General features: G+C 40.1%; 1 protein-coding gene across 2 annotated transcripts in view; it reads left to right on the top strand.

The window, feature by feature from the left end:
* The window catches only part of LOC122807596 (myosin-IIIb-like), a 2420886-nt gene that overhangs the window by 1992411 nt on the left and 401852 nt on the right, over nt 1-26623 (top strand). For both annotated transcript variants that reach the window (XM_044078517.1, XM_044078510.1), the window contains exon 20: nt 17384-17431. In XM_044078517.1, coding sequence (XP_043934452.1) covers nt 17384-17431 — 48 coding nt within the window. The remainder of the gene's footprint in view (nt 1-17383; nt 17432-26623) is intronic.

Here is a 26623-nt window from a genome sequence, read left to right as displayed (position 1 = left end):
TACTTCGATGCAAATAAGTATTCTTGTAACAGGGATTTCTGTATGTCATAGTATCTATTGCCCCATCTTCCTTTACCTTCACTAACACATCCAGAAAACTAACCTCCCGATCTGAACAAGTCGTTACAAACTTTAAAAAGCTTGTGCTTGTATTAATATAATTATAAAAATCTGACAATTCCGTAGTAGTGCCTTCCGACATGAAAAACAGGTCATCCACGAACCTTCTATAGAAAATTACATGTTTGCCTAACATACTACCTAATGCATGTTCCATGTCCCATATTAGCATGATAAGATTGGCATAGCTATTGGCACATGATGTGTTCATAGCTACACCATCTATCTGCAGGTAGTAATCCTTATAGAAAAGGAAGACAATTATATAACATCATCTTAACCAAAGCACATAGCATTTAAACCTTCTCAGTCGTGAAACAGTTCTGTTCATGTAAAAATATTTTAACCCACTCTATACCTACAGTATTTGATATTACAATGAATAAGGACTGTACATAGAGTGTAACCAAATACCATTCACCTCTTTTAAAAACAGCCTTAGTAAAATCATATAAATCACATAAAAAATGTCTAGAGTCCTGCAAGATGAATGTTAGTTAATAAATGGTTTTAAATTTTTCTCCACAAAAAATAGACATTGCTTCGGTACACCACTTTTGTCCTACCACTATAGGCCTCATCTGTGGACTAGTAAGATTCTTGTGTACTTTTGGGAGACCCTGTATAACTGGTATTTTAGGATAAAAATGAAAAAGCAGCAAACCAAAGACCAGGAAGGAACCGGACCACAACACTTATTAGCTTTCATTCATTTAATAAAACACCACAAACTTCATCATTATGTATTGTCATTTTCCAAAACTTTTTTATGCTGGAACAGTCTATTACCTCTTGAGGCAATTTCCATTTGTATCTGCTCCTGCTTGTAGAACGCAACCTCTTTTCTGCCATCTGTTATATAATAGGCAGAGGAAAATTTAATTCTGAATCCTCACTTGATTTTCCTTCACCGCTGAGCCCATTATCAGAGGAATGCACCTCTGCCATAACGGTTAGTTTTCACACACTCAAACACACACACACACACACACACACACACACACACACACACACACACACACACACACACACACGCACACGCACACACACACTTGGGAAAGGCTGGCACAGATTTACCAGCCATGCCCCCTCTGTGCAGACTACAAAGTAGTTACACTGCCACTAGAGCACTCCAAGGCACTTATCAGGGTATCAGATTATAATTAGTAACATTTACTAACACTAATACAAGTGGTAGTGTTTGACCAGTGAAGTAAGGCTTTCAGAAGGAGCCACAGTGTTGCCAAATAAATGTAAGTACTCTCAAAGGTTAAAATGTTCTATAAAAGACCAGCCACAATGAAGAGTTTAAATATATTTAATAATAAACACTGGGAAACATGAAGGTCCTACCAAACACCCTAATGTTGGGTGATTTCAACTACTCAAACATTAACTGGGAGAACTACTCAAGTAGTAACTCCCTTGCCAACATTTCCTAGAATTTATAAACTCAAACGCCCTGGATCAACTGATCAGCACTCCCATCAGAGGTGACAAAATATTGGACCCTGGTCATCACCAACATGGGCGACCAGTGTTCCACACTGGAGGTCAACCCCTCGCTGATTAGATCTAACCATAAACAAATCACTTTGGATATCTACAATCCTACCCCACCCCCGGACAAGGAAACAACCATGAAAAACTTTTCAAAAGCAAACTTCATGTTACTTAACACCGAAGTGGAAAGTTTCAAAGCTCCCATGCTAAAGGATAACGCTGTCCAAGCTGCAAAAATCCTTTACTAATGCATTCTACTGGCACTTACAAGAATGCATGGATTGTGCTATCCCAAGCAAAACCAAGACTCACTCCTCCAAGAAAAGGAAACCAGTCTGGTGGACCCCTGCCATAAGCAAGCTGTACAATAGAAGGAGGAAACTAGTACAGATAAAAGTAAAATCCCAAGAAGGGAAGACATCACTGATCAGTTATCAGCAAGAAACTACGATCCCTCATAAGATTGTCCAAGGCAAGCTACGAAAGAAAAATTGCCACGGACTCCAAAGATAACCACAAGGCATTCTTTAGCTATGTCAAGAATCTAAGTGGCAATGCTCAGATCTGCTCGGAGTTAATGCAGAATGGCACAAAATACACTGAACCAACTGATATTGCCAACATCCTGGCAGACAGGTTCAGGGCAAACTTCACCCCCCTCTCACCTCCAAAAGGGCCCATAATCATACCAGAAGAATGTAGAGCCCCTGAAATCACAGACACTCAGGTTAAAACAGCCCTCTCCAAAGCCAAAAACACAGCATCAATGGGACCGGACGGTGTCCCAGGCTGTGTCCTACACGAGCTCAAAGACTAACTCCTCACCTAAGCACACTGTTCAAACTCAGCCTCTCCACAGACTAAGTACCCATAGAGTGGCGCACAGAGGTTATTCCACTCCACAAAGGTGGAGGCACAGCAGACCCTGGGAACTAGTGCACTAAAGCCTGACTAGCTTGGTCTGCAAGGCTATGGAGCACATTGTCATGGAACTCATTAACAAAGACATTGGGAACCTCCAAATACTGGATGCTACCCAGTTCGACCTTGTTAAGGGCAGATTATGCCTCCTAAACCTGGTGGACTTCTTTGAGACAGTTACCAAGGCTATAGACGAGGGGAAAGGTGGTACACACAGCATACCTAGACCTCACAAAGGCCTTCAACACCGTTCCCCATTCTGGTATTATAAACAAGCTCACCAGCCTGAACATAAACCCCATGTCACAAGATGGGTTGCCAGTTGGCTCACAGGCAGAACCCACAAGGTGAGAGTTGCAGGAGCTAGGTCTGACTCTAAACCGGTTACAAGTGGCATTCCCCAGGGCTCAGTCCTAGGACCCCTCCTGTTCGGCATATACTTCTCAGAGGTATAGACAAGCATAGGAGGACTATGGCTGACCAAGTTTGCAGATGACTGCAAACTAGGGGCTATAACTGACTCTCCGGCTGCCACAGACATCCTCCAAAAGGGTCTCACTGAGATGGATACCTGGTGTCAAAATCATGGCCTCAAGCTAAATGCCAAAAAGTGCATAGTCATCCCCTTTGGAAAAAACAAAGTACACACAAACTACCACATAGGTAGTAGCCCCCTAAATACAGAAAACATAATAAGGGATCTGGGGACCCAAGTAGATAGTAATCTCTCCTTTGATAATCACATTGCCAAAGTGGTTAGAAAATCTTTCTATGTGACCCACCTAATCACAAAAGGGTTTGCATCCAGATCAAGAGAGTTCATTGTACCCCTCTACTCATCATTCATCAGACCCATCATAGAGTACAACAACCCATTTGGGATGTACCTTATAAGACACCTGCAACAGCTGGAAAGACCACAGAAATACCTCACCAAGAAAATCACTGGCCTCAAACAGGTGCCCTATGCAGCTCGACTGAAGAAACTCCAGCTGTACTCAGTTGCATACTGCCTACTCAGAGGTGACATACAAGGCCATGTCCAACCCAGAATTGATGGACATGCTCCATCTAAAGAAAACCTTATCCCCTCGAGCCACACGCTCTAGAGATCTAAACCTCACCACAACACTAAATAGGATGTGCTGGAGGGATAGATTCCTGTCCCAGAGATTTCCCATGCTTTGGAACAGGATTCCAATATACATTAGGCAGAGCTCCTCGCTAATGCTCTTTAAGAGAAACCTTGACAAGTGGATGGGAGACGGAAAGTTTTCCCCGGGGATCACTTCAGTGGCTGTGCTGGACAGAGGCACAGGAAACTAATCTAAGGGGGCGGCAAAAGCCAACACATTCTGGCTAGGTTTATAAATGCCTATGGGCAGATAGCCTAGTACCTACCTATGAACCTAAAGAAAACAAAAATACTAAATATCTATTTACAGTAAACACCGGACTTTCAGTAACAGGAAGTATTAAAAATAACACTGATGGATAGATTCACACAGATACAAATAAAATTGTAATCTCACTATTTTTTCCTGACTGATCTAAAGAATTATTGCCCTTTAGTTCACCTGCAAAGCAAAATGGTGTGTGAATGATCCTTCTTTGTCAGGTTTCAAAAACAGACTGCCCTGAGACTTCTGTCTCATCTACTATTACAACATAATTTCAGTGCTTGAATACAGAATGACATCCCAAGTATCTGGTCACTTGACTACTGGTTGCCACACTAACCACTTCACTATCTTGCATGTATATGTTACCATACACATGCACAGAGCTTTATTAAGGTTTGTTGTAGAATCTGGAAGCTATAAAACCATTTCAAAAACTTCCACCCTTCCAAGGTAACAATTAGTTCACCCAAAAGTTCAATACAGTCGGGTTCTTAGTCCTAGTTTTCACAGACGTTTTGTCTCTGGCTGCCATCAGAACTGCAAGATGCAATCTTTATGGCCTAAAGCAGGTAATTTAATTTCAGACCAAGATTGACCTCTTCTCTTCCAGTATCCTCTGTTACAGTATATTCATTTGAACAGTTACAATACAGTCTGACATACAGGTGTATTTCTTTCCTGTCCAGCAGGACCCACTATTAGTACATTTTTAACACAACCAGTTTTACAAATACATTTTCAACACAAGCACCGGTACAAATCAGTTTAATATACAAATGAAATACAATTCTTTACAAAACTCAAGCAAGCTAAGCTGGCATATGTTACACATCCACTGCCCTACTTCACCTGGCATAGCTGGCAATACCTCACATTATCACACCCTATTTTAAACTCCCATTTTTATTTTATCCCATTTAGTAGCTGTGCTTTCTGAAGAAATTCTTCTCTTTTAACTGTCAAATAATTTCTGCCACCCATTCCTCGAGAATCATAGATGTACATATGTGCTGATGCTAAGGCCATATTGTTGTGTTTCATGGCCTCCTATTGTGGTTTAGTGCATCAACAAGAGGCTTAATCAAAACAGAGGGAGATATCTGTCTCATGCCATTACTTAATAAATCCTTAATGGACAAATTAACACCTTAGCTTATCAGCCTTGATCCTTTGGTAAATCTTTCTCGGTGTTTATGGTTGTGTTTGATTGCTAGGAAACCTAGACCTGTCCAAGATCACCTGGCAATCTTAATAAATACTTCAAAGGAAACCCTATCAATTCATGAAATTCATTCTGCATCCGTGTCTGAAGTAAGGTCTTCCTAATGAGTGGTCTCATGCATTATCCTTGGCACCTGCCTCCATGGAACAAAACCCATCTGATTTCAACCAACAAATCACCTGTTTGATACGTACTATCCAGAGTAAGTCATATATACATTGTAGTCAACATTTACCATGGAATTATGTATATAATTCATAGGTAGGTACTAGGTTATAGGCCCTAGGGCCTATATAAGCCTAGCCAAACAGTACCTTGGCTTTTGCCACCCAAGAAAAATTATTTTTCTGTGCCCTTGTCAAGCAGAGCCACAGAAGTGATCCCCGGGGTGAATTTCCTATCTCCCATCCAATCATCAAGATGAGGAGCTTTGTTTGATATAGATAGGTAGTTTGTTCCAGAGTATGGGACGTTTCTGGGACAGGAATCTATCCCTCCAGCATGTTCTGTTTATTGTGGTGACAAGTTTTAGGTCCCTAGAGCATGTAGCTCAGAGGGATTGGGATTTCTTTACATGGAGCATGTCCAACAGCTCTGGGTTTGACATAGCTTTGTATGTTAGGCAGAGATTGCCTCTGAGTAGACGATATGCGACATAGTAAAGCTGGAGTTTTTTTAAGACGGTCTGCATAGGGCATCTGTTTGAGGCCAGTAATCCTCTTTCTGAGGTATTTCTGTGGCTTTTCCAGTTGTTGTAGATGTCTTGTGAGGTACATACAAAAAGGGGCATTGTACTGTATAATGGGTCTAATGAGTGATGAATAGAGGGGAACAATGGCATCTTTTTTCCTGGATGAGAAACCTTTTGTGATGGTGTGCACATAGGAGGAGGATTTCCTAACTACTGTGGCGATGTGATTATCAAAGGAGAGACTACTGTCCACCTGTGTCCCAAGGTCTCTTATCACACTTTTGGTGTTAAGTAGACCACCGACTATGTGGTAGTTCATGGGTACAGAGTTATTACCAAAAGGGATGACAATGCAATTTTTGGCATTGAGCTTGAGGCCATGACTTTGACACCAACCATCTGTCTCAGTGAGGCCCTTGTGTAGGATGCCCACATCGTTAGGAGTTTTGATTATGGCTCCTAGTTTGCAGTCATTTGCAAACTTTGTTAGCCAAAGACGACCTGTGTTAGCCTTTACTTCAGAGAAGTAGATACCACACAGGAGAAGACCTAGGACTGAACACTGAACCCTGTGGTACTCCACTTGTCACTGGTCTGAAGTTGGATTTAGAGTCTGCTACTTTCACAGTGTGAGTTCTGTCAGTGAGCCAGTTGGCAACCCATCTTGTGACATAGATTTATACCTAGTTTAGTGAGTTTATCTATAATTCCAGAGTGGGGGATGGTGTCGAAAGCCTTGGTGAGATCTAGATAGGCTGTGTGAACCACCTTACCCTCATCTACGGCTTTGGTGACTGCTTCAAAGAAGTCTATCAGGTTTAGGAGACATGATCTGCCTTTTACAAACCCGAACTGGGTAGGGTCCAGAGTTTGGAGATTACCGATGTCATTGTTTATAAGTTCCAGGATGATACGTTCCATAGCCTTGCAGACCGGACTCATCAGGCTAATGGGGGGGTAGTTCCCAGGGTCCGTGGTGGCTTCCCCTTTGTGGAGTGGGATAACCATTGCTGTGCGCCATTCGGTGGGCACAAAGCCTGAGGTGAGGCTATGATTGAACATGGCACTTAGGTGGGGTGCCTGGGATGTTGTCAGGTCCCATGGATGCTGTGTTCTTGGCTTTGGAGAGTGTGTTTTTTACCTGTGCAGACATGATTACGGGAACTTTGCATTCTTCCGGTATAGAGATGGGCCCTTTAAGGGATGAGAGAGGGGTAAAGTTAGCACTGAACCTATCCGCCAGGATGTTGGCAATATCCGTTGGTTCTGTATATTTATTGCCATTGTGTTGTAACTCAGAGCAGATCAGATCAGAGTGTTGCCATTGAGATTCTTGGCATAACTATGGAATGCTTTGTGATTGTCTTTAGAATCCGTGGAGATTTTGTTTTTGTAACTAGCTTTGAGGGATTTTATGAGGGATCTTAGCTTCTTACTGAGGCTGACCACTGAGTTCCTCCAATCATGGGATTTTACTCTTTTTAGCAACAGTTTCTTTCTTCTGTTATAGAGTTTGTTTATAGCAGGGGACCACCAGATTGGCTTCCTTTTTTTGGAGGATAGCATCTTGGTTCTGTTAGGGCTTGCACGAACCATGCACTTGTGTAAGTGCTTATAAAGTACAATTGTATAGGATTCAGCAGTCGTACCTCTATTGCCCATCAGCATGAGTGTTGTGAAGTTTACCACTTCTGTCTTAAGAAGCGTGAAGTTGGCTTTGGAGAAATTTTTACGGTGGCTCCCTAATGGGGGTGGGGGTGGAATGTGGATGTCTAGGGTGATTTGCTTGTGGTCGGATCTGACGAATGAAGAATTGACCTCTGGTGTGGAACACTGGTTTCCCATGTTGGTAATGACCAGGTCTAGGATATTGCTGCCCCTGGTGGGGGTGTGGATAAGTTGATCCAAGGCATTGTAATTTATGAATTCCAGAAAATGTTGAGCACAAGAGTTGGTAAAAGAGTAGTTTTTCCAGTTAATAGTGGGGTAGTTGAAATTGCCCATTATTAGGGTGTTAGTGTTAGCTTGTACCCTAATATTTTCCAGTGTATCAAGAAATGAGGAGTGGGAATCCTGAGGCATGGTGGGGGATCTGTAGCAAGCTAGAATTTGGATTGCAGTCTTGCCCAGAGTCAGTTGCACTTGGATAATCTCGGATGCATTATGCTGAGCAACTAGCATCGAGGTGTGGATATCCTTAATGAATATGGACACGTCTCCGCCTTTAGTGCTTCGGTCCAGGTTAGGTGGCCGAAAGGTGTGGTATGAATTATAGCCTGGTAATACAGGGGTGCTCTCTGGAACCTGGAACAAGGTCTCTGTCACTGCACAGATGTCGATGTTCTCCATTTTAAGGAGTGCCTCGAGTGAGTGCATTTTGAGGTTTAGACTTCTAACATTAAGTAGCATTAACCTCAGATTTTGCTTGCTTGTATCTGTTACGGTGGTGAATTTGTCATTTGAATCTTGCCTAAAAAAGGTATTATAGCGGTGGCAAGAGCCTTAGACCGTATCTGGAATCCTAAGGGCGACAGGTGCAGGCCATGTCTGGCAAAGCATCGTGGTTTGTCGATCATGTTATCCCAGGCAGACAGATACTGGATCCCCTTAGAATGATACCAGAAGCTTAGCAAATTGTTGAAGTCTATCATTTTGTCCTTGCATTGTGGTATCATTCTGGGTGATGTCAGGATGCTACTCAGGGCTAGGGTCATACCTGGGCTACAATATCGGACAGCTCCTCCATGTCTCTTTTCATGTAGTCCAGGGAGGTACGTCTTAGGTCATTCACACCAACATGGACAATGACAGAGTCATATTTGTACTTGTGGAGTGACCTGAGTGCATGCGTTATGTGGTGCATCCTGGCACCTGACAGGCAGCTGACAGTAACATTCTCCTTGATTAGCCTGGTGAGTGGAACATCAGTGTGCCTGACTATAGAGTCACCTATGACTAGAGTGTTGGGTACGTTGTTATGCCTTATGGGCTGTGGTTGAGCGGCACACTGAGTTTGTGTGCTGTGTGTCATTTGGGCTGTGTTGGGAGGTGGAGGTTGCTTGCATTTCTGCTTTGGAGGTCCCTACTACTTGGGTAGATTTTTTTTGAGCCTCCATGAATGTAGGTGTGTGTTTTGTGTTTCTGTGTGTGTGTTTCTTGGTGTAGGTTTTGAGGCACTATGTGACGAGTGTGGTGTGGTGCAAGTGTTTACCTTCTCCTCTTGACTATCTAGTCCAGTCTTGGGTGAAGAGAGCTTTGCTTCCAGTTTGGCTATATAAGTGCATCTCTCACAGGTTGTAGTGTTGGGTGGTAGGAGGAGTGGGTTGTCTGGGTACATGAGGCAATTGCTGCATTGCCCTAAGATGCTCAGATTCATCAGGTAGACAGGAAGAAACACCAGGAGCTGACCCTTAGACATGCCTGGATAGGTGCTTATTTATTAAGTACTAAAAACTATTTTCCTCTAGACAAGTGATGAAAGTTGAGTGCTGTAGTAATTTGTAGCTTTAGTGCTGAGCTCAAAGAAACAGATTTGAGTGCTGAAAGTAGAAAACTGGCAAGTTCTAAGAAACAAAATTAGGCTAGAAGGCTTCCCTCCAACACAGAAAGGCTTGGGGGCTCAGAAGCTTACAAACAGTCCTGGATACAGCAAATCTGTATCTGTACTAGACGACTTACAGGAAAGGCAGGAAACAAGCTTAGAAATGTTTTGTTTTTTTTATGTAAAGTGGAAAGGGGAAAGGAGGAGCAGAAGCTAACTGGGTTGGCCTTCTCAAATGTTCTCCCTGGATTAGGTAGAATGAGGTAATGACACTAGACTGGGAGGAGTGTCCCAGATCAAATTTACAGTAGGGGCGGGCAGCTCCAAAGCCACCAAGTATAAAATATGGAAGGATGGTGGGAAACAAAAATCAGAACAAACAAACCCTAACAGATGCTTAATTGTAGAAAATTCCAGTTAATACCACATACACAGTGAGTAAAATAAAAGTGCTATAAATAACTCAGAAATAAGCAAAAAACAGGATACTTTGTTATATATCACAGATTAGTTAGCTCAGAGCCCTTCCTCCGACTTCCTCCAATTAGCTCGATGTGAAATGGCAGAAACACTCACAAGTTAACTTCTTAAGTAACAAAGTTGAAACCTGAACAACTTTAAAAAAAAGCTTGAAAGAACCAATGTGGTGCTTACTCCAAGGCGTATTCCAGGCAACCCCAGTCAGCCAATGACCACAAACAATTCACTCTCACTGAAATGCTGTACTGTCTTTGGCTAAGCTGTGATGGCCTGGTACATGTACTCAGACACACAGCCTCTACTAACAAACAACTAGGCCCAAAACACAAGCCTGAATATGGACAATACTACACTACCGACACTACTTAGGTAGAAAAAAACTGCAGAAATGTTTAAACAGATAAGGGATCAAGGAGACTCTAGAGAATGCTTTTAAATGCAAACAAGTTATGTGATACACTCCTAGCAGGAAATCAGAACAACCAAACCAAACCCAACCATATGCTTAACAATTGTAGAAAATTCTAGTTAATACCTCACACACAGTGAGTAAAATAAAAGTGCTGTAAATAACTTAGAAATAAGCAAAAAACAGGATACTTAATGTTATATATCACAGATTAGTTAGCTCAGAGCCCTTCCTCTGACTTCCTCCGATTAGCTCACTGTGAGATGGCAGAAGCACTCACAAGTTAACTTCTTAAGTAACAAAGTTGAAACCTGAAACAACCTTAAAAAAAGCTTGAAAGAACCTATGAGGTGCTTACTCCAAGGCGTAGTCCAGGCAACCCCAGTCAGCCAATGATCACAAACAATTCACTCTCACTGAAATGCTTTAATAATTTGCACAAGAAATTTGATTCCTTTTCATTTTCAGAATCACCAATGTCAGCAAGTACCTCCAGGGTGATGGGAGAGATGAATCAGGTCACTTAAAATAAAAATTAAAAACTTACAGAAACCATTCATTCACATACTCCCTCATGTTTCTGTATAGGATGTCCGTTCTTACCAGATGCCTTCCCAATTTAAAGAAACCTTAAGGTCTGCTCTAACTCGTCTATGCTGAATGGACTCTTAAGGTGTTCTGGATGGAGAAGAGCTGTAAAAAAATGTCTTCTGCTTCTGAACTGCCATCAGAGTTGATGGAACCAAAGGACTTCAAAAAGTAGACAGATTCCCCAGGTGAGAGTAAACTAGTAGCCCCATCCCCTCAGGATTGGCAGCTGTACTGTTGTGGTGCAGCTGGCCATTTCTAGAATTTTCAACCTCTGTGCCATCCATTTCGTCCCCTGTGATGTGACCATATGCTATGTAAGCTTCAGACACATGAGTATTGCTGTGCTATTTAGTCCAGTACCTCCTTGGATCTGGTGTACTGTACTCCTTCTTTGTTTGTGCCACAGCATGCTTTAGTAAGTATTTTTTTTTCATTTCATGCCTCAGTTGAAGAAACTTTTGTTGCTATGTGACATGAATTTTGTGACTTACTGCGATGTTCACATTTTATCTTATCTGCTTTTGTGGATCTAAATTTGTCATGGAAGATTCTTTTCATGGCAGTCACCAGTGCACCTCAACAAAATTTGCTGCAGGCTGTTGTGTGTAAGGAATGTGTTCTCATATTCTTTGAGGCCTGGGTCTGTCTGAGTACAGCACATTTTTTCATCCTGAAAGATGAAACTGTCATTTTACTTAACAACATCAGCCATATCTCAGTAATTGTGTAGAGACTAAGGGCAGAGGATAATGTTTATTGCATACCTTGGATACATAGCCGGCCTTAGGCATAGGCCAACTAGGTGGCCGCCTAGAGCGCCACTCTCATAGGGGCACTTTTCCAGTACTTATTTGGTGTAGGTAGACCAGGATGGGGGCACCGGGTAGTGTGGTGGGGGCGCAGTGGAGCACTTTTGCCTAGGGCACCAGTTGACCTAAGGCCGCTCCTGCTTGGATATTATTGTTAGTCCTCAGGATAATACAAGAAAAGGACAAGTCTTCATTGTATTGGTCACTGCCACTTTTTGCTACAGAAATGTGTCCACTGTAAATGTCTGTGTTGCCGCTACCTGATTGTCATTGCACACCCTCACCAATCACTATAATCTAGAACTGCATTGAAGGAAATCAACTATGCAAAGGTTCACAAATTCAAGATCAATTTTTAACTTTCCTTAAAAATACTCATTAGCTCTTTATAGTCTTTCACAAAAAAATATGTTCTGTGACAGGTAAACACTTTCACGCTGTAATGAGACTACATCAGGTATTAAAGATCAGTAGACTTTACACTTCCAGTGTAACAGATGAGTACAGGCATGCCAGGCAGGCTCTTTTACATCCAGAATTAGGTACAAAGCAAGAAATAATTAGGAAAGAAATCCTCAAATGAAGGACATTTTCCAAATACTAGTATTATTTACTCAAAGGGATAATAGAAAAAGAGGATGTGAATTAACACATTTTCTGAAAAAAGAAGCCTCTGACTGTAGTTATTATCGTATCTACTGACTGTAATCCACCACATTTTCTCCAGTTTGTGGAGAGATGGGGCAAAATTCTTAGCCAAAATTAGGGACAGTTGAGAGGTATGAACCAGGGCTTTGAAATTAGAGGGAGCCATCTGAATGGTCATTGTGTTTAACCACTTAGGTCTACAGTTGCTGTCGGATTAAGTATAAATTATAACTAAGCCTGCTTATCCTTTAGATCATCATTAAATTATAACATGGCAAAGTTTGCATTCCAAAAAATAAAAATAGCCAGCAACAGGTAGACTGCGAGTAATAATAGAATTTAATGGTATTAAGACTGCATCAAACAGACCGGTTTCGGCCTGGATTTAACCTGGCCTTCTTCAGTGTAATCAAAAAACAGAATTACATACCAAAAGCCGTTAAATAATAAAAGGTAAATGAGAGAATGAACATGATTGCCTGACAAAAAGCATCATCATAAATATTCATTAAGCCCTGGATTAAACAGAGCACCAAGTTTAGTAATCTATTTCTTCTCTTTGATATTAAGTTTATTGTGCCAACCAGATTTGTGAGTACGATCCCCAATAATCTTGTCAATAATAATAAAATGAAATTTAGCTGCCTGATGTTTCAGTGTGCATTTGTATAAAGCATTAGTTAGTCTTTTACATTTTATGTCACTCAAATGCACTGACAAACGTAATTTAAATGGACAGGAGGTCAGACCGATATAAAATGAATGACAGCTGCAACTTGCCATGTATATAACCCAATCCGTGTTACAATTAGCAAAGAATTTTATGTGATAAACTGTACTACCATTCAGCTGGTAAATTCTTTAGATCTCAGAATGTGTTTACAATTATTACAATGGCCGCAAGGAAAACAGCCAGTAAGTTTATCACCAAATATAGTAGTTTGATAAAGCTGAGGTAACATGGAATCAGAGTGATGCTTATAGTGATTAAAGTGAGCCCCTAAGTTTTTTTCCTTTCCTGAAGGAAAATGAGCAAACATTAGGAATCAAGGTGTTTATTACAGCATCCGCCTTCAATATATTTCAATTGTCATTTACAATATTAATGAACCTATTGGTATTTCTACCAAAAGTAGTAGTAAGACGTAATATATTTGAAGACAAAGGTTTATCTTTATATGTCAATAAGGCCTGCCTGATGAGACCCGATGCATGATTCTGTGCCATAGTGACATAACCCCTATTGATGAATCTATCATGTAAATCTTGGCAATGATGTTTGAAACTATCCTCAAATGAACAATTGTGCCTAATTCTAATAAATTGTGATTTAGGAATATTCCTGGCAATATGTTTTGGATGACAGCCGGAGGCGTGGAGTAGGGTGTTATATTGTGGGAACTTCCTATATACCTCTGTGTTCAAGGTATTGTCCTCTTTTCTGGAAATCAAAACATCCAGAAAAGTGATATGATCTCGATCATAAGTAATCGTGAAATGAATTCCCCATTTATTATCATTTAGATATTCCATAAATTCATTGAGATATTCAATATCAGATCTCCACACCATCCAGCAATCATCCAAATACCTCCGCCAGATGTCAATTTCAGGCAAAAACAAATTATGGGTATCATCATAAATCAAGATTTCTTCAATGTATGCCATGAATAAATCGGCATAAATGGGGGCAAAAGATGCCCCCATAGCAGTTCCCTTAATCTGAAGGTAACATTCCTTGTCATAGAAAAACACATTTTTTGTAAGCACATGTTCGGTAAGATTAATCAAAAAGGTGTTGAAGCAAGGTTGATACAAATTAGCTTTATACAGCCAGTATTCAATCGCATCCAAACCCACCCAATGAGGAATATTGGTGTATAATGAACTAACATCTAATGTGCATAGCCACCAGTTTTCCTAAATTTGCATATCATTAATAATACTTAGAAATTGAGTAGTATCTTGGATCCTCGATCTGACCCAAGAGAGCAAAGGTTTGAGATGTCTGGTTAGAAATACAGATAGGGGCTCAGTTAATGATCCAATGCCAGACACAATGGGTCTACCTGGTGGATGTAAAAAATCTTTGTGTATCTTAGGTAAAAAATAAATAAACTGTCTGACAGGATCAGTAATAGTCAGATGTTTAACAGTTTTAGATGTTATAATACCATTGTCCAGTGCAGAACATAAGAAACTGTCAATTTGTTGTTTAAACATAAAGGTGGGGTCAAGTGGCATTTTGGTGTAATACCTGGCATCATCCAATTGCTTGTGTTCCTCGATATCATAATCAGTCCAATTCATCACAACCACTGCCCCACCTTTATCAGCATTAACTATCGCCAGTTCCTTGTTCTGCACAAACTCATTCAAACAGGATAAGTCAGACTCAGACATATTGTTTGACATAGGTGGACATGTATTAGACACAAAATGTAAATCCCCAAGTACACTACGTAAGAACAGATTAACAGAAGGATGCATGGGTGGTATAAAGGAGGAGGCATGATATTTAAAATCATCCAAAGTCTGTTGTTCCGCCCCCTTATCCTGAAAAAATAATTTAAGGTTAATCAATCTACAAAAAGTAAATAGATCCTGGGCAAAAGTATCCTCTGATACAAAAAAGCCAGGTATAAAAGATAAACCTTTATTGAGCAAAGATATTTATTCCGGGGTTAGTACAGTATTGGAGATGTTACAGACATTATTAACAACAACAGAATTTACTTGTTCGTTAATACTTCCATGAGGTTCTGTAGACTTGTAACTCTTTTTGTGTTTTCTATCCCCCCCCCCTCCTCCCCCGGTGTGATCTAAAGGGGATGTGTAGTTTTTACGTTTAGGAGTCTGAGACTCCATGGTGTGCTGTGTTTCAGTATCTGTGCCAGATGATGTCTCATAATCAGTAGTGTCATTCTGATTGCCATGTCCTTTAAGAATGGAACGTGGACATTTCCTTTTAGAATTTGGAGTATTACTACTATGCATATCATGAAACCTTACATGTTCGGTGTATTAAAGGGTTGTCCCCCTAAACATTGAAAACAGTGCTGGCTACATGGAACTGTTCAAAGAAACCCTTGACAAGCATGTTAATAGCTGCATAGAAGCAGCTGTACCCACTTGGAATAAGTACAGAACTAACTCAAAAAAATAAGCCACCCTGGTGGAATCACAGTATCAATAAGTTGTATAACAAAAGAAATAAAATCATGGCAAAAATTAGGAGTTGTAGCAATCGGCAGGATAAAATCGCTCTCTTCAAATTAAACAACTTAGAGGACAAATAGTCTACCAAAGTCAAATGTGAGGTAAAATTGGCTTCCCAGGCCAAGGTCAGCTACAAGGCATTCTTTAGCTATGTCCGCAATCTCAAAGTCAATACACAGTTATGTGCAGAGCCCATTGTTAATGGAGCATCCTATACTGAGCCAGAAGATATAGTAAACCTACTGGCAGACAAATTCAGCTCTAATTTTACCCCTCTTCCCCCCCAGCCTCCCCTCAGGAAACACCATAAAATATATCTTCCCCCAACTATCACTATGGAATAGGTTTTCAATGCTCTCTCTAAGGCCAAGAACACTCCATATTGGACCCTGATAATACAGTGTTTAACTGTAGCCTCCAAACAAGCTTCATGCCTCACGAATGGAGAACAGCAGCTGTCATCTCTCTGCACAAAGGCCGGCCATCTACAGACCCAGGAAACTATAGACCCATAAGTGTCGTATGCAAACCATTGGATAGAATTGTCATGGAAATAATCAATAATGACATGGGAAACCTCCAGATACTGGATCCAACCCAGTTTGGTTTCATCATTTGTGATACTACTGTAGAATTTACCCAAGTTTTCCATCTTTTACCCACAGCCAATACTTGCTGTATTAAGTAACCTTTGAGAGGCCCCTTTGCAGTTGCTGTTTAAACTTTTTATCCATTTCCATGTAATGTGTGGCCTGAAGCTAGAGCATACATTTCTGTAAGTCAAAAACATATCTGTAGTTTTATATCCAGTAAACTCAGTTTACCGGCACCCATGGGGATTGGTAAATGCCGGATAACTGTACTTTCAGGTTGCTTGAGAGTTACTATTAAAAATAGGCCTGATTAATACTGTACCCTATACTATTTGTTTGGTTTGACTTGTTCTGAGGTTGGGGGAGAGGGGATTTATTCCTATCGTCCTTTTTAAAATTCTAAAACTCTTAACAATATAAGGTATGTTTCTACAGGGGGTGGTGGCAGAAAGTGCAACTCATTTATTTTTTATTTTATTTTACATTTGTTGACCAGGCTAGTCCAACTGGATACGTGTCCATTTTCAGTGGAGGCCCAGGGAGAAAAGCTCCAAAACAAAAACATACTAAAAATAACACACAAGATACATACTAAAAACAAAAATATACTTAAAAATATATAAACATCCGATGCTAATGATTAGGAGATGGCATTAATATAGAATAATTCATCTTCAGTTTAACATAGTATAGAAAAGAAATTTAAGTACAGTATCTGGTAGGTTTTAACCATGGTAAGTAGTACTAAGTAGTGACTGAGATAGGAATTAAGAGTGAAGATTCGAGTATAGATTGGGTACATAAAGATTTAAGGTAGAAAAAATTAGGTTATGTGAGTGCTTAAATCAGGTTTCACCTTCAAGGAAATGCATTTTATGAAAATTGTTGTGTATTTCTTTGATATAGTGTGTTAATGCATTTCCTTGAAGGTGAAACCTGATTTAAGCAGAAGTCAAGGACTGGGAGGATCTTCATGCCCCCCCCACAACCTTACCTCATGGCACATTATGTTCAAAGAGTACATGACCCTGCTAGCACGAGAACTCAAAATTTTCAGAAATACTGCACGAGAGAACACCAGATAGGAGTGCTGAGCCTTCAAAGCACTTCACAGGGTACTTTTGAAGATTACTTCAAAACAGCAGTCCTTATTTATCTGACAGAGTAGTTTAACTACATTATGTTCACTAAGACTATATATTTCCTGATATTTTCTTTTTTGTTCATTTTAAGGTACAATATTCTTCTAGTCAAGTCTGAATTGCCCCCAACTAGAGAAAGGTAAGTGCTGCTGTTTTTGACTTATGAAGCACCACCTTCATGTACTATATTGCTGTTCCAAATTGATAAGACAGCAGAGGTTTATGTCTCTAAGTAACTACAAAAAAATGTAAATATTAATCTAGCATGAAAGAAGCTGCACTGATTGCCTTGTAAGTGATTTATAAAATGCTGCAACCAGCAAGCGAGGGTTCTACAGTATAGAAGCATTTAATTATATGTATTATTTTCTCATTTGCAGTATAGTTGTATGCCTACATCATCAGGCTTCACAGGTGTTTTAGGTACTTGGAAACATTTCAGAGAATCAGAAGGCAAGCAGAAGAAATAAAGATGTGTACTTTTGTAAAGTATACTGTGGCAGAGATACATGGGTAGTGCTGTGAGAGTGCCACTCTTCAGCTTCCCCCACTACTTGCCCCATTCACATGACTAGCAGAAGGTTACAGCTGGAGGAGATATCCATCAGTACAGAATGGAGTGGAGAAGAGAGCTGGGGATTTGTGAATTGCAAACCAGAATGAGAAAACATTGAGCCTGAAAGAGGGAGTAGTTGCCGTTGATGGATGCTTTTGTAAAGATGGCATTCTTAAAAAACTGGAGAGAAAAGAAAAGGTGGTGCATTTTTTTAGAAATGCCTTGTTTGGGAGGGATGTACAATAAAACCTGCTGAATACTAGGACAGTAAGTCATATTGAGTGGAACTGATGCCTTGTCTCTGAGCTGTAGTAAGGGAGTTGGGTGCCTCAGGCTATGCACCCATTTGCCATCCCACATGGGTGCAGTTGGGCTCTGTAATGATATGACAGTTTTTGTTTTAAGGTACCATATTCAGATTGGTATCCTTTACAAGTTGGTGCTCATGGCAGCTGTCTCTTCTGTCCTGCCCTTCCTATGGCTCAGTGGTATTTTGTTTTTACTCTGTTTTGAAGTAACTGACATTGTATATTAAAGCAATGGCACACCACATCTAGTGAATTCTTGAAGGTATGTGGTCTGCGGGAATCTTTTGAATATACCAGGGACAGAATCAGATAAGGAAAATGGGACCTGTGAGGAAAAGATACCCTAGGTTTTTCTAATTCCTTTGAATTAACCTGTTTTGACATTCCAGCATGCCTTCTCAAAACTTTACCTTCCACTCAGACATCCTATTCTTCCTCCTTCTCCTGACTCCTATAATTTCCTTCTCTCTCTCTTTATTTTTTTTCACTTTAAATATTACAAGTTACCCACCTTCCAGAAATCGTAACGGTTAATGCACCATAAACCTATAACTTTGGCATAATATACAGTTTTGTTATTTTTTTGTGCGTTTGTAATAACTTCTGCTGACTTTTATTTCTGTAATACCCTGCATTAATTTTGATGTGATTCATTGATGGCATTGTGAAATTGTTTTATTAACTTCTGCTGACTTATTTCTGTATTACCTTGTATTAATTTTGATGTGATTGTTACTTGTATTGTTTATGTATGTACATGGAGCTTTTCGCCCCGGGCCTCCATTGAAAAAGGGCTCAAACTTCCCATTGGACTTTTGCGGTTAACAAACTGCAAATAAATAAGTAAACATTCAGAGCTGTGTGTAAACCATGCTGTGGAAAACTTTCAATCCTTTGTCAATGGTAACAACTGTCTGCAGTGAAAAAAAATAGTCTTATGAATGGGTGTTATATTTCAAAATGTAACATTTTAGTTGTAAAAGTCTTTTAAAAATGTATTCTGGTTAAATGGCTCAATAATGTAAATTGCAAGTACCTGTTAGTAGAGTTAATGTACAACTTGACTCTGGACAGAATAACTACACGACGCACTTAGAACAGAATTGTAATGTTAATGAAAATTAGCCCTTTTTAAAGTAGAGATTCCTACTCATTGATGATGTAGGTGCTGACGTGTGGGTAACTGTTGTCTTTATGGAAAACAGTTGTGCACATCTGTTCTAATTGCACTATTTTAGAGCAAAATAAAATGTGATATTACTGAGAACTGAAATGGAGGCAAGACGTGCTTGATTTTCAAACCTTATATTATAATGAAATAGTTGCATATAGCAACGCAGCACCACTTTCTATTTCCATCACATACTGGTAATACCCATACTGTGTCAAATAGGCTTTGTCCAGTAAATGACTGATTTTGCATGCTTTTATCAGGCTAGAGAGGTAGTTGCCTTGAGTCTTGTTGGTAAGTTAAACGTGGTTAAATAAGAAATGAGCAAAAGGAGTAGTGATGACTCAGATTCCTTTTGCTTTAAAATAAATGCCCAGTTTGTGAAACATGCTGTGCAGATTTTGTTAGTTATTTTAGATGTACATTTCATAGTTTTGCTTCTTATGCCACACATTTTATGGTAGATGGCTGTGCATACAAGACATTTTATGTAGGAAGGAAAACTGGGAATTGAGAAACCCACATTACTGAATATATTTTTTATATGAAAGTGAAAGATGTTTCAGATGCATTACTTAATTTATGAATGATTTGGATCATGAATTCTAATTTCGTGATTCATAGAAGAAATTTAGTTCATGAATGGGGTGATATAAATTATGCTATAATTTAATAAATGTAATTGTTGAGTGTTTCAACTTGTCACAAACCTGATTTTAATGAAAAGTTGAGCCTGAAGTCAGCACTAAAAACTAGGAAGTTAAAATGTCAAGTGATTTATCTATTAAATTATAGATATTTAAAATTACTTAATAGATTTTAGAAATTAATAATAAGTAGTAGGACACTACTTATTTGACCATATGGTTTCCGTATATTAAACACTCTGGAGAAATGTGTGTAGTGGCACATAAATGTCCTGTCTTATGAATTTTCGGTAAATCCTCCACTGGTTACTATGTATCCAGCTTTCTAAAACTCTTATTTAGTTGGATGTTAACTGGTTTAAGCTCTTGATCCACTTTTCATTTTATTTTTATATTTAACTCATGCAAATCTAATGTACTGCACTGGCATTCACTTTTGTACATTAGTAATGTAGTGAACTAACTCTGAATTCTGTCCTTAAATAGTTTGTAAAGTTAGGTTTATCCTCTCCTCTCAGTCAGCATTTTGCATAAGTTTTCTGGAAGTTCCTTTCCTTGGAGACGGAATGTATGTGTACCCATGATGATGCAAACCATGCTCTCAAGCAATGACTACCTATCTTTTCTCTTGCACTCATCGGATCCTTTTGGTGTTCATACACCTGAGTTCTTAGTCCTTGCTCTCACCTGTAAAATGTTCAGTTTTAGCATCCCATTTGTTTTTTTCTAGCAGTAATTCCACATTTCAGAAAAACTGCAGGAGGCCCCATATGGGACCATGGGGGGGGTCTTTCTTGGATACCTGGTGGATTGGCAAGAATTCTGCCTGAGATGTTGCTTGGAGGACTAAAGCCTATTTTTTGTCCTCCCCCGTCACTTAGGTGCAGGGAATGTTTGTCATGGGGTGGGGGGGTTTGACCCCTTCTACCCTCCCTAGCTACATTACTGCTCTAGCAGGCTAGGGTAATGCATTTTCTTAGTAACCCAAGATTGACTTGCTCATGGTCTCAGTGGGTCATCCATGTTCTCCTAGCCTATGACCTGAGACATCTGATATGCAAGTATTCTGAATGGGCTAGACCATCTTTTTAACATCTAGCTGGGGCTGCTATTCCCCTTTGTTGGGCGAAGCCTTGTTATGTTACATCAGAGTTTTATATGTTTCATTATGGTGAAGGTTTTATAGGAGCTGACCCTCTTTTTACCCCTGCTTGGAATACTTACTTGGATTTATCATACCATGGATTCCTGGCACACAGACATTTATTTATGTTTATTTATCCTTTGTTTGAGTTAGTCCCATGAAATTTTGTTTTGCTCTTTGATTGAAATCCTTTGGAATTCAGTTTGGATGTGAGGCTCTCTGGGCACTGTGGCCAAGTGCCTTCTGTGTTTTGCAAGTGCATATTGCTTCCTGTGTTGGCTGCTCCTTCTCTTTGGAAGACCGGCCTCACCCTGCTGTTCTGCCTTTGTGAAGCATCAGCTAGGAGGCACCATATTGTAATTGCCTTTGTTGGGGAAAATCACATGTTATCAGTCTTTACATATACCTATTCTAAAGTTGTTGCACCTCTTAAAAAGGGTAGAAATGGAAGTTAAAAGAAAGGGTTTTGCACGTCATGCTAGCATTCTTGGCAAGAAGCCTCATAGTTTAACTCAAGACCTCATACAGGACTTTGGGAACCTAGACAGCCTTAGCTGCAGTGATTGTCCCTTTTTCAGAGGCCATGCACTCCTACTTTAAGTAGATGAAAGTGGGGGACTTGGATGATTCATACCATTTGTGACCCCTTAGAGCCTGGTGCAGCATTGGGCTTGAGTTTCACGGAGTTGCACAAAGCCTGATACTGGGGGGCTTTTCTTCTACAATTCTACCATTGTGTCGGAGGTTGATAGTTGGTGCTGGGGTAAGCTGAGGACTGAGTTGCTTTTCAGGGTTATCCTTGTTGTTGATGCTGGGAACCCAGTTCTTGATTTCCTAGTAAACTTTTCACAGGGCACATTTCTCTTTTTACCTCAGATATTTTTTTCAGGCTAGATTTCTACAGTGACCCTTAGTCAGATGAGTGAGTGTTGCAGATAACCTCTCAGGGTGACACTTCTGCTTCCTGTAGAGGGAGAGGCAGCTGATGGGGAAGGGTGTGGTTGGATTGGCATTGGTAGCTTAGGTGGTTGTTCTTGACTTCTTTGGGAGGAGTCATCTCTCACTCCTCTTTACTGTGATTCATTGAAGTGGATGAAGTTGTTCTTAAGGGGTTGCATATGTCAAATTCCCAGCTATTCCCTGTCATCTGTGGACAGGGTTGGATATTAACTGGTTTAAGCTCTTGATCCACTTTTCATTCTCTTTTTATATTTAACTTTTAATCTTTGGATTCTTTCATAGCTGAGGAGATGATGTGGATTGCTCTTCACCTTAGGTGGCTTGAATAGCTCCTTTAGCTGCCCACGATGGTTCATCTTTCCTTTGTTTTTTGGCATTTTCATCTGGGTCCCTACTGGCTTCACACTGAGGTTCTATCAGTGGAGTTCAATGCTCCTTCAAGCTGTCCAGTTTTGCTTAAGCAGGAGAGTTTTGCCATTTTTATTTTATTTGTTAAGCAGTCAAGTCCATTTGAATTGTGTCCCTTTTCAGGGGTGACCTGGGAGTGAAATTACTTGATCAGAGTTTGGCAGTAGAAACTAAGTTTGTGAACAGCTGCAAGCTGGGGGCAGTCATTGAATCCCCCCAGGGACTTAGTAATGCTAAATGAGGGCTTGTCACAAACAAATAACTGATGTCAGAGCCATGAAATAAAACTAAATGCCAACAAGTGCATTATTACATCTTTTGGAAACTTTACAATACCTGGTAATTATCTCATTGACAGTCCATCGCTAAAAGTAGACCCAGTGGTTCGGGATTTGGGCATTTACTTTGACATTGAACTAACTTTCGACCAACACATATCCACTGTTGTAAGGAAGTTCTTCTATATTGCACAGCTTATAAATAAAGGGATAGCATCTAGGCCCAGAGAGGTCATTGTTCCACTTTACTCATCTCTAATTAGACCTATTGTAGAGCAGCATAGTGCTCCACTTGGTAGGCCTACTGTAGAGTACAGTGCCCCATTTGTTATGTACCTGTCCAGGCACTTGCAACAACTGGAGCATCCACAGAGGTTCCTCACAAAAAGAATAGTGGGCCTAAGTCACATGCCTACATAGACCACTTCAAAGCCCTATCAGTATTTGATGTCTCGTACAGACCACAAAGAGGCTACCTATGACTAGCTTATAAGGTGTCTGCAGACTGAGCACTAATGGACACAAGTCAAATGGTATTAGAAATACATGGTTCAACGATCTCAGCCTCTTCTGCAACATAAAGAGAATGGTCATATTTATATATTTTACATTTGTTAACTGGGTTAGTCCAACTGAGTTTGCAAACAAACCCATTTTCAGTGGAGACCCGAGGGGAAAGAGCCCAAGCAAACATATGCAAAGATAAACATACAGGACAAAAACTATTAAAAATAATAGTGCAAGTACGAAATCAATTATAAAGAGAAAAACAAAAGAAAAAAGAAACCCATATCCCACAGTATACCACTTTTATGGAACAGACTGTTCAAATACACGAAACGAAGCTCATCCATGACCATATTTAAGTGTAATTTGTACCGGTGGATGGAAAATAGAAAGTCTTCCCTAGGACTGATCCCTATCCTCATAATGGAAAGAGACAGTGCAGTACCCCTAATACACTGATGGTGAGACCAAAACAAAATTTGCTGAGAATGAGAAATATTTAAATATAGCTACAGCAAGGGTAGTTAAACACCTTTTGGGGGGGGACAGTTGAGTGACAAATGCGAAGCATGGCCAGGTTTAAAATGTTTCATCAGGGATGATAGCCTAGTACTCTCCATTGAAGAAAATCAAACTTAGGACTACTGGATGACACTGTTTAAGAGCTCATAGCCTTAGTTCTGTAGTAAAACTGCCATGTGGACAGTGGAGAACTTATTTTTTTGTTTGTCTTACATTGGATGTCCCAAATCTTCCCAGAGTGTTGTTGTTGAGGCTGATCTTCAGTCATGCCAAAATAAAAGTCTTGTTGCTAGTTCATGGTAAAGGAGGGCAGGATGGTGCCCCGTTCCATCTAGTTAGGCAGCAGTAAGAAGGTAGCCCTTACCCCCTTAAAGAGTTTTTTTTTCTTCCTTGAGACTTTTGAACTTCTAATGTGAAGGATCTGCATATCTGTTTTGAGGTCACTGACCTTGTGGTATGAAGTAACATCCCTTTCTAATAACTCTTATTCTTCGGGCTGCTGCAGTTCTTCAGAGCCTGTTGACAGGAGGGGTTGTCGTCCTTTTTTCAACCCCTTCACATTAGATGTAACCCTGTGTTCCTTACTAGTATCCATTTTCTTATAGTTCCTTCTATGGTATGTGAATGGCAGGGAATGATGATGGCACACATTCTTATGTGCAGTCAAATAGGAGTGGTTTCCTTGCCGGGGTTTGGTTCTGTGTTGGCCAAGCTGGTAGTCTGTCTGTCAGCACTGTAGGAGTAGGTGTTTATTAATTGCCTCTACTCCTTTTGGGTGGGGGTAGTCAGTTTCCCTGTGCCTGTGGTTATCTTGCCTGATAAACTTGCTTGCACTTTAGTCTGCTACTTTAAGGAAGGTACTGCCTCCAAGGCTTGTTTTGTTTCCTGTCCTTTTTAGTCTTGGTCGCTGCAGTACTTTTGAGTTTATTGCACTCCCTTTCTCATCAGTATTAATCCATGGTTTGACCTTATCAAGTAGGGTCCTTTTTGTTTGCTGTTAACATATGTGCCCTTGTATTAGTTGCTGTCTGAAAGACATTTTCTTATCGTATCAGTTGCACTACAAAAAGGGACCCTCTTTAGTAGGTAAGAATGACTCCTTCCCTCTCCCTGTGTGTGGCAGTTATTCCAAACATCTTTGCCAGCTTGACTTGTCAGTTCTTCAGGTAGCTATATGCCAAATTTTCAATTTGTTCATTTTTAAATGGGTACTCTCATATGGTAAAGGGACAAACTGGTATGTACAGGTTTTAGACACGCACTGTCTTGGCATATGTCATTGCAGAGACCATTTGATCATAGATACAGGTGCAGTCTTCACCCAGTCATGAGCACAGGAGCTTCCAGGAAAAAATATGTTAAATGCTGAACAGATGTAAAGGATAAATCCATCCTTATATTAATGAAAAAGGTCCCATTTGTAGGTGGTGGATACTGAAAAAAAAAAATCTTTTTTAATATGACTCCACAGCTCCCAGAATTATTACCATTCACAAAAAAAATATTAAACATGCATGTTCTCACTAGATGAAATATATTTCTATATAAAACATTGTTATTAATGTTCTTGTGCATAATGCTTTTATACTGTTTTTTTCTTTCAACTTTTGTCCACCTTGATTCTGTTATGAAAAGTTGAACAGAAATGTTGAGTTACATTAAACATAAGGTTTACATTATTGTGGAAAAAAGAAGTTATGTACTTACCATAACGTTCCATGTTTGTAGTCCATCTCGCCTACATTCTTGCTGGATGGGTTCGGAGCCAATACTCTGCTCCGACTCGGGCGATAGTAAAGCTTGAGAGCTTTTACTGGCTCGAGGCTAACCCCTATCCCATGGTGCCTCACAGCAATTCCCCAGATCTTGTTTGCAAGAAAGTAAAAGGTACATAGTAGTCAGTTATACTGTCAATAACCATGCACATACAGACAGAACACTGTGTAGTACTATCCATGCCAGGTGGATGGACAACTACAACCAGGTCAGACAGCATAATATATAGCCCACCAGTTCCTCCAGGAAACAGGAAGGGGGAAGGAGGGTGGGACACAAGAATGTAGGCGAGATGGACTACAAACATGGAACGTTATGGTAAGTACATAACTTCTTTATGTTATGTAGTCCTATCTCGCTGTAATCCTTACTGGATGGGACAGCATCCCTAGCACCTTTATCCCGGTGGCTCAAGCGAAGAGACTCTTCAGCACAATGGACCCAAAGGATGACCTGTCACGGGAGGCCTAATCCAATTTTTAATGAGTGACAAAGGTATGAAGTCTTGCCCAAGTAGCTGCTGCACAAATGGTATCAATTGGGAGCCTAGATCTAAAGGCATACGAAGTTGATCCTGCTGTTGTTGAATGGCCTTTTACTTTGTTTGGTAACTGTTTGCCAGCAGCCTTGTAAGCAAATGAAATGCATTCGGAAAGCCACTTAGACAGGGTAACCTTAGAAACGGGCAAGCCTTTATTTTTGTCTGAAAAGGAAACAAATAGTTGGTCTAATTTTCTAAATTCTTTAGTCCTGTGTAGGTAACACCTGAGAATTCTGTGGACGTCTAATTGGTGTAGTCTGTGTTCTGATTTATTAGTGTGATTTGGAAAGAAAACTGGTAGTTTGATAGTTGTGTTGAGATTATGTTCTGAACATACCTTAGGAAGAAAGGAAGGATTAGTTCTAAGTGAGACTCTATCCTTGTGGAAAACAATGTAAGGAGGTTGAATAGTGAGGGCTTGTAATTCTAAAACTCTCCTAGCAGAAATTATAGCCACTAAGAACAATGTTATCCAAGACAATGATTTCAGATCCGGTGAAGAAGAGGGTTCAA

Source organism: Protopterus annectens, chromosome 1.part1 (genome assembly GCF_019279795.1).
Source record: "Protopterus annectens isolate FY-2018-M chromosome 1.part1, PAN1.0, whole genome shotgun sequence".
Lineage (NCBI taxonomy): Eukaryota > Metazoa > Chordata > Ceratodontiformes > Protopteridae > Protopterus > Protopterus annectens.
The sequence above is the reverse complement of the archived record's forward strand: the minus strand, read 5'-3'. Positions and strand labels throughout refer to the sequence as shown.